The sequence below is a fragment of the Dermacentor silvarum genome, chromosome 5, assembly GCF_013339745.2.
Source record: "Dermacentor silvarum isolate Dsil-2018 chromosome 5, BIME_Dsil_1.4, whole genome shotgun sequence".
Classification (NCBI taxonomy): Eukaryota; Metazoa; Arthropoda; class Arachnida; order Ixodida; family Ixodidae; genus Dermacentor; species Dermacentor silvarum.
Window position 1 is genome coordinate 91,165,340 of NC_051158.1, and position 9,272 is coordinate 91,174,611.

At 39.7% G+C, this 9,272-nt stretch overlaps 1 protein-coding gene across 3 annotated transcripts; it reads right to left on the minus strand.

Annotated features, from left to right (window-relative positions):
* Window positions 1-658: 658 nt before the first annotated feature.
* LOC125945891 (uncharacterized) lies at window positions 659-6,141 on the minus strand. Of its 3 annotated transcripts, none has more exons than XM_049668273.1 (3): window positions 4,026-6,141; window positions 3,803-3,941; window positions 659-3,142 (listed from the first exon to the last, which is right to left on the minus strand). In XM_049668273.1, the coding sequence occupies exon 1, from the start codon at window positions 6,040-6,042 to the stop codon at window positions 4,621-4,623; it is 1,422 nt and encodes a 473-aa protein (XP_049524230.1). In that variant the 5' UTR covers window positions 6,043-6,141; the 3' UTR covers window positions 659-3,142; window positions 3,803-3,941; window positions 4,026-4,620. The 3 variants fall into 3 exon arrangements, with proteins under 3 accessions (XP_049524230.1, XP_049524231.1, XP_049524228.1); XM_049668274.1 differs by having other exon boundaries at window positions 659-1,826; window positions 2,282-3,142; window positions 3,803-6,141; XM_049668271.1 differs by having other exon boundaries at window positions 3,803-6,141.
* Window positions 6,142-9,272: the final 3,131 nt, after the last annotated feature.

A 9,272-nucleotide genomic window follows, 5' to 3' on the forward strand; every position in this document is an offset into this window, starting at 1 on the left:
TTAAAATCATAGGTAGCGGTACAAGGTAAATTTTTGAAAAAGGAAAAGAATAATGAGAGGTATACAAAAATGCTAGATAAAGCACATGTATAGTAAACCTGATTAAATCAAGCAGGCTAGGTGACTATTTGTCGCCGCCCTGTTTCAAAAGGGATGCCAATAAATCATCATCATCATATCATCATTATCGTAAACTTCCTGATATGATACAGTGGTCCGAGCAGAGCGTACAACAAACGGCAAGCTACACTCTTAATCTGGTTCCAGATAAGTTCCAGCTAGTAAGCGGAACTTTTTTTGCAAAAAAGTTCCGCTTACTTAAGTATAACTTGCGCCCCAGATAAAATATATGGAACAGTGTTTTGGTTATTTTTATTGGGTTCTATGCGCAGCAGCGTTCCACTTGTTTATTAGCTGGATCATAGCTCCAGTAATTCCATTAGTGATATGCATAGCACTGTTCCACATACTGTTTGGAACGTTTCGCACACATTTTCTATAATTTTACCTGTAATTGTTCCATGAAAACATATCTGGGCAGCGTTGCAGTAAAGCAACAACTGTTTTATAAAGCAATGCCTTTATATTATAATAAAAATTGTCTTGAAGTTGACAGTTCAGCTATAGAACAAATTTGTAGTAGTCAATGCTGACTTGTCTAATTTAAATGTCATATCAGTTTAGTTATACCAGACATGTGAATGACGCCAAATGTGGTCTACATAAGCTGGTGGCATGAGATGACCAATCAGTAAGTCACCCATTTATTCATTGCGCCTAAAAATGGCAACATAAATTTTTAGGTGCATGTGCACGGAAACAGCCATGCTATCAGTGAGTGCTCAATATAATGAATGAAAGAATTTGTGAAGTCTTGAGAATGGCCGCAGTAAAGGCTGCAGCATTTGCATTCGGGTGTCATGCCTAAGATTTATTGTAGATGCATGTCATATTAAATGAAATTGCAGTGCTACACAATCTGTGAGACTACAATCGCGATAGCTGACGCCAATGCTTTACGTGGGCATGATCTGAAGGCTGAATTCTATTTCTGAATGCACTCAACCTTATGAAATGCTACTTACAGAGGTACAGTACTAACGAAGCCTGATATTCTGGCTGACAGTACTGAATAAGTAAACAAGGATGGAAAACACTTTTGAACACTTTATTCCACAGAACACTTTCTGCAGCACGGTTATGTGCAAACAACTATTTATATAATACAAGGCCAGCTTAAAGAATAAACATTAGTACACAACTATACAGAAGTCTGTGTAGCAAGAACATCAAGACAGTTGGAATAAACAGGAAAACCACAATAAACAAGAAGTAAATCAAGTATTGGCATATAGTATTCAGTTCAATGAGTTTTTACTTATACAGATTTGTCAATTGCCAATACAAATGAGCAGCATGCACTGGCTGCTCATATCACCCAAGCAACATAAAAAACATTAAGAGAGCTTGTCTGAAGCAGTCAGCTAGCTACATATTCAGTTTGCAGCCTGGCTAGCCTTCTACCTTGTCTTTGTCAGGTAGCTTTTCAGCTGCTTCAACAAACCTTTCAGCTTTTGGGACATGAAGCACTCCTGAAATGTTTCACTCTTTAACAGTATGCTTTGTAGCAACCCTAAGGTCTGTCCGAATGCATGTGGATAGGAGACATCTAGTACGAAATATATAGTCAAGCATAGGATTAATGCATGCTCAACGGAACATCCAGGCACAAGATGAACTGTCTGTTGCTTGCATAAGATTCTTTCGGCTCCCGGTTCCATGACAACACATGGCCCTGGAAGGAGCTTGCTGGCATCATGTGGGTCCTAAAGAAAAGTTTATTTAGTTCACCTCTATGTACATCATTATCATGCAAGTTTTTTAGCATTTTCACATTAATATAAACAAGCACAGTTTTGAGCCCTTTCTAAACGTTTACCCCTTTAAATAATAAAATATATTCGGTCATGCAAAAAAATGTGCGAAAAAAGTAGGACTAAGGAGGTTACTTGTTATGCATTCGTTATTTAGGTCAAATTTACTGCATTTCTTGCAGGCTGCATATGCCATAACACTTAATGTACTGCAAAGGGCTGTTTACCTTAAGGTGTTTTAAAATATTTAAGCTAATATCAGTATGAAACTTATCGGTGTCAAAGTCCTTTTAATGTGTCAAAGTCATTTTAATGTGTTTTAATGATTAGAAACTTTAATTACGGAAAGGATTAGGCACCTGAATGCAATGAATTAACGTTGCTTATGTCTCCTCCTAGGTACTCACCACAGATATTAAAGCAAATTCTGCTTTTTTAGGACGCAGATAGCAGTCAATATCAACAAAGCTGTCCATGTTGAGTTTTTCCCGGATTTTATGAAGCTCACTTTCCATAGCGTGCAGTGATGCCCCAAACCTAACTTCAGCCTCCATGCCAAGCTAAAAAGACAGTATACGCAATCATTCAAATGCCACATTCGCTAAGCCCATAGCCTTTTTCTAAAAGTAGTCTAAACAAACACTCAGTACGTTTTTTGAATCACGTTGGTTTGTTTTGGGCACATTTGAACTTTTCAAAGTGCTTTTGTAATGATGAGGCTTTTATTCTTTGTAATGAAATGTCTCAGGCGCCCCTTTTTTTTCCAACACAATCTATATTTTTACAAAAACATGTTCCTTTCAATTCATTTTCTTACTTTCTTGCTTACTGCAAAATAGTCTGAATCATTAGGATTTAGTCTGTTCTGGTGCTGTTTCCTTCCTTGTAGTTTTTATGCACTGTGCTTGCAAAAGTACTATGTACTAAGAATGTCTGCTCTCAAACCTGTCTGCAAATACTTGTCTGCATTGCAAACAAAATGCAGACAAGCGTGCGGCGTGCTGTTTTTGGAAAGCCTAATAAGAATTCAACGTAAAAATTTTCGTTCAATAGCCACTTCAACAGGCAAAACAGATTGAAAAAATGTGAAGGCATTCATGCAAAATGTTACTCGTTTATGTAAATACGCTTACCACAGCTGCATTCAAAAAGTATACAGGGAGTTCCTCGACTGGATTTTTCTTCCGTACTTCAATGGTTGCATGCAGCAACATGTTCATTCTGGAGAGATCAATTCTTTCTGGGTCTGTCACATTTTCTGAAATCGCCTGTGCACCAATAAGCCATATTAGATAAGGGCTATGTAACAACTGCCTGTTCATTAGGTCACATTATTTAATTAATGACATGCAAGACAAGCAAATATACGTGTGGAACAGTGACATATCTGCAGTGCTGAGTGTTAATATAAAATGGGAAGCCTTTTGTCGCATCAAATAAAAATGGCCTGCAAGGCTGACTAAAAACTGCGATCCTCACCTTCAACTCACGCTGTGCTTCATCGCACGAGATATCAATTGATTGTTCAGAAGTGTTTGAGGTCAGCGTCAAAAGGGATTTCATTCGCAATTTTCTTGTCTTTCTTGTGCTGCTGACTGAATGCATAAACTCCCTCTGCAAGTGGACAAGTAATAAATACGAACCTAAAAAAGCCACAAATCTGCCAGATTTCTACAAATACCACAAAACAAAGTATATTTCCTATGGTTACAAGCCGGAAATGGGGTTCTTAATATACTTGGTGCTCACTGTAGCAAAAGTAGCAAAACTATGGCCAACTTATGGTGAACGAGATACAGCCGCCGCAACATTAAATTGATCCTCTCCTATGCTTCATGCAAGCTTTCGTGATCAAGCAGATGTTTCAATCAAATGGGCCACCAAAGCTTTTTCATTCCAACCATAAGGAATGATTTAACCAAGCTCACCCATCCAAGCTGCTGAACTGCTGCAGTTCCTTTTGTTTCCCATACCATTCGTGGATAGGCGTCACTTAGAGCTTCTGCAAAGGCACAGTAGTTCCACCTTCTGACAGCAGAGTTAGAACTTTTAATCAAGTTGTTCTTTCTGAAAGAGAATTTGCGTAATGCTCAGGGAGAGTCCTAATTATGAATATGCCTCACAGGATATGACCATGCAAATTTTACTCACTCAAGGAATTCAATGACCTCATCTCTTAGCTGTGCTGTCATGCGGCGGCGTGCCATAGTAAGCATTTCTTGGCCATGGAGCAGTGGATTTAAGTATGCAGAGAAAGAGGGAAGAAAGTTTTTATCCCACTTCCGACAAGTCTGCTTGGTGGCTTCCTATGGATGGAATAATGTACACAATGAATGACACCAAGTATTAAAAGAAATAAAAGTTCATAGTAATAAATTTTATTTCATTTAGACAAAACACCTAAGAAAATGTTAAAAGGGACGTTTGACAACAGAAATACTTTCATGAGCAGTCATTCCTATATCCCTTATTAAATGAATGCTATAGAAAAAGCTTGCCACTGCTGAAATTTCAAATTTTATTTAGGCTAAAAATGTGTTACTTAAACTAAACGAGATAATCACAGCTAAAATGTGGTGCGACATTTTCTAGAATGATTAGAAACGTAAACACATTTTATGCTAGTAACTTATATGAATGCACTTAACAAAATCATGGGTACTTGCAAGCTACAGCAGGTGATGGAAGAGCCAAACGACAGCTAAGTACAAAGTGTTATCCTGGCTAAAAAATGGCAGGTCAACAGTTACGGCAAGGAAGAATAATACCGAGGCAAACAATAAAAAACACTGTCGTGCTTGTATACATAGAGAGGCCAAGACAGCAAGAATTTCTTTTTAGACACAACTAACTCATGGTTTGTCGCCCTCAAAACAAAACAGTTCAAATTTGTGTCAAAAGCTTCCATGACCATAACATGGCATACAAAAAATACCTGTTTCAAAAACTGGACAATAACAGTGATTTTCAAAAAGCCGGCATCACCAGATACAGTCTGAGTCATCATAATGTCATTCACCTTAATAACAACATTGTCACACATTACTGATTGCACTGATTGGCCAACAGAATCTAGTGAAGAAACTGGTAAGCCTGCTTGAACGAAGGCAGGCGACAAAGGGTAAGGTATGCCGCTTTGGTCTTCATTTGTGCCATCAAGAAAGCTAATTTTTGCTTCTCCGTTCCCATGCCACATTGAATGGGACAAATTAATCTGGAAAAATTCGCTTACTGAAAACGGAACATTTTTGAAATTGAAGAGCTTTTTGGACTTAGGCAGTGCATTTTTCCCCTCATATCTCATAGTCCAATGATGGTGGCCTGGTCCACACTCCTTGATCTGGTCCACCATGTGAATCAACATGTGTAGCTTTGGCGTGAAAGCTTGCTCCCCATAACAGCTGAGGAACAATTTTTGGTGGTTGATAATCAGCGACTCGAGCGTACCCAATGCATCAATGCTCAAAACTGGAGAAAGTATCAGCTGCATAATTTGACAAATAAGAATCAAGCATTCGTATGTCGGCCCCAAGACATTAACAGAAACAATGTTGTTCAAAATAAGCGGGAGGTGCACTACAAGAATGGCTGTTGCACTTGCTGATGACACAAGCTGTAATGACGCATCGAACATGCGTGGGTACTCACTGGTACTGATTGAATGGTGAAACTTGAATGCCTTTAAGGAATCATTTAGTTGTTTTCGACTAAATGAACGAAGGGTGTGTATTTGGTGACGCATAAACAAAGAAATTTCTTTGGGTATTATTCCTTCTAGAAGAATATGCATAGGGTCAAAGAGCACGTCTCGAGTTAAAGAGAACCCTGTAACTAGACCAAGCACAGATGGGCCTTTAATACCTGAAGAAGCTGACACCTCTTTCCGCTCAGCCTTGTTTTCTGTGCTGAGCAACTGCTGCACCTTGGCTTCAATTTCCCTGTCTGTCCTCAAAGGACAATCTGAGTGTAAAAATATATTCGGAAAATCACAAGTGCGTGCCTTACAGCGTCGGCATGCATACCGCACATTTGGTGAAAAAGATTCTTTAAAGCCGGCTATAGCACTGCTTGCGAGACTGTCACCCAGAAATGCTACCAGGCCCCCTTTTGCCCGTATCTCTCCTTCCTTCACTTGGACCGAAATTCCTCTGCCTGCCAGCTCATTCATGGCTTCGACAAAATCCTGAAGTAGTTCAGTTTTAGTGGCTGATGTCTTCAGGTCTCTTGAGTTTGCAACAGCAAGAAGGAAGATAGAATTCAGCTGCGACCTTTTGGAAACTGGAAAGTTTGCAAATGTAACATAAAACAGTGTAAGCTTTCCACATGTCTCCTCTTCATTCCCAAAGGGTTAGCAATTTCTACGTCATCACAGTAAAGCATGACCCCTAAAGCATTCTCCTGCTTAAACTCAGCACGACTCTTAAACCTGACGCCATCACAAATATCTCTGAGAAAACCATCTTCAGAAAAGGAAAAGCGTCGCTGGAGGTAAGCTGCTCCTTCAGGATGTCGGAATAAATTTTGCAAGAGGGACTTCAATGGTACATAGTATGCCCGACTACCATTTGAAAGAACAATCTCATTGGGTTTGACGTAGATGCAATTCGCTTCATACAAACGTTTTCGTGCTTTGTCACTGTTTAAATTAAAAACATCAAAGTGCAGGCCTTTCGCATAAAACAAATTTGATACACCTTTCACAACAGTATCCACGACTGTTTTTGAACATCTGTGTTTGCCCTCAAGCAGCCTGCACAAATCTGACATCCTGTCCTCATCACTAAGTGCGAGAACATCCGGTTCTAATGAAGTATCCATATTTAAGCTCTCTGCATAGCTTTCTCCAGATTCTAGGCCACTTAATTCAGTATAACCATGAATTTCCTCTGATATCTGTGCAGGTCCATGGCATTCATCATAGTGTGTCTTGTAGCGGCTAAGTGCAGCAAAAGTTACCTTACAAATGGCACAACTGTATTCCTTAATACCAGGATGATATTCTTTGACATGCTTAGCAAAACGACTGAAGTAATATGACGAAAAGTCGCAGTGTTTACACAGGTAAGCTACCTGAGCTGTGGAGCTCATGGGAGTAGCAGCTGGTTCTGGTGCCAGAGCACTGCTCGTGTGCTGCGTTGTCATGCGGTTCACTTGGCCGTCTGCGGAGCCTTCACCACAGTCTGTTGAAGCCGGAAGGCTTGTTTGCATGGGCAACATATTAGCTTCCTCTTGAAACTGTAGCCAACAGTCTGCGCATTCAAGAAAAATAGAAAGAAAGCATTTGATCAATTAGGTGTAAAATCACTAAAGCCAAAAGTATGTTTACTTCCAGTAATGAAAATTTCTTTTTAAAGTGAGCTTATTGACAGAAGCTTTAAGGGAGTGTTAAAAAAAACTGGATTACCTTTGTTGTAGTTGTGCTGTCCTTCCAGCTCCATTCGGGTGGAATCTAATAAAAGATTTCATATATGTGTAGATACACATTTTCATTAAATCGCACATACACCTAATACAAGCTCAGCAATGCTTTACATGATGCTACATCAAATCATCCGAGGTGTCTCTTTGCGCTGTGCATACAAGTTGGAATTCTACTATGGTATTGATATTTATTGCTGGTGCATACTAAAGTACATTCTGGATATTGCATAGCACATCCAGTTTGATCAGGTTAAAAGCAGTCAGCCTAATCTAATCTGCACCCTAAAGAGCAGATTAGATTAGTTCTATAGTTCTAAATGAGGTAGGCACCTTGGCTACCAGGAATAAAAAACAAGGCACACATGCAGAAATACAATGCACAAGAAGGCATCGAACTGGGTAGAAATTAAATAAAAGCACATTAAACGGAATATTTAAAATTTATGCAAGTTGTTCATGCGGTTGAAGTTGAATGCAGTGTACAAGGCATGCAGAATTCACTTTTGATTTTTTTTTGCATTAGGTTCAGAATGCATATTCTTTTAATGCTTTTATTTAAATTATGGTGAAACCAGGCTACACTGCATAGTTTTACCACCAAGTGAGCCATAGGAAACGAAACGGCCAAATAAACTTGCTACTTTGCTAAATATGTGCAGACAAGTGACAGCCATCCTTACTCTCATTAGCTCTCTGACTGAAGGGGGTTAAGGCTCCATGCGCAGCTGGAGAGTGGCCGCAGAGGATGCACCACCCAGGTGGTAGTTTATCATAGCTGATTATTTGAGCTGTTCGCCGAAATCCTCCACATTCACAATCTGTGCAGCGTCCTCTTAGGACACCTGTTATGTCTTCTGACAATGTCGAGCATGCCATGGCGTGCAAACACGCGGGGAACCTGCACTGCAAATCAGCTTGCATTAGTTCTATAAAACAAAAAAACAAAAAACTGATAAATTTATGTAAATAAGGTTGATTCGTTATAAAACCCTTGGCAACAAACTTAATCTTATTTTCATGCATAAAATCATTTAATTTGTGGAAATAGACTACAATCCTGAGCATTTCACTAAGCCTTTTCTTTTTCGCAGCCATTCAAGAATGGCTTGGAGTAAGACGAGATTAGCAAACCAAAAATGCAGAAGTATTTCTCAAATTGCCTGTAAGCAATTATACGGAGCAGAATTATTGGAAATTTACCTGCATGCTCTCTGTATACAACCAGGCTTACTTTCTTAATGTTTCAGGTTAAAAAAAATGCTGCAAGTGCTCATAAAGAACTTTTTATAACTACTTTCACCGCCGATTCTATACTACATAGAGCACAGCGAGAATGAGACGAAAGCACGAAATATATGAAAAACTTCGAAATTTAATTTGAAATGTGGACGAAGTACCCCATATTTTAATGTAAATTTCTTGATGTGATGCTACCGCTAACTTCAGAAGCAGAACATGTGATCTGAGCCACCCCATTTCTCCGACCCATAAATAGTGTGTGTGGATAGCTCGACATGTGGGTAGACGCACTTGGAGGCATCTATTCTCCCTAATGCGAGATCGCATGCTGTGCCACTGGACCTCTTCGATTATCCGTCCCTGACAGCCACGGACTGCCCGAAGCAGTGCTTTCAACCAATGAGTGTTGCGTGTGCAGCTTCTCGGACGGTCCGGGACTGTCAGAGACGGATAATCGAAGAGGCCCACTATCGTGGCGTCCGATAACGATCGCGTTGTCCATCTCGGAGTCCATGGCGGGAAAAATTGAAATGTCTTGTCGGCACCATCGCAGTAAGTTTGTTATTACGTTAACAGTACTGGACCATAACATGTTTACATAAGAACACTCAATATAACCTGAATGTTTCGGGAATGGCGCGCTAAGATCATTAACTTTCGATTATTTTTCTCAGATAAATTAGTGCGAGGGCACTTTTGATGAGATTGCACCAGCAGTTATACCAAACGTCCCCGCAC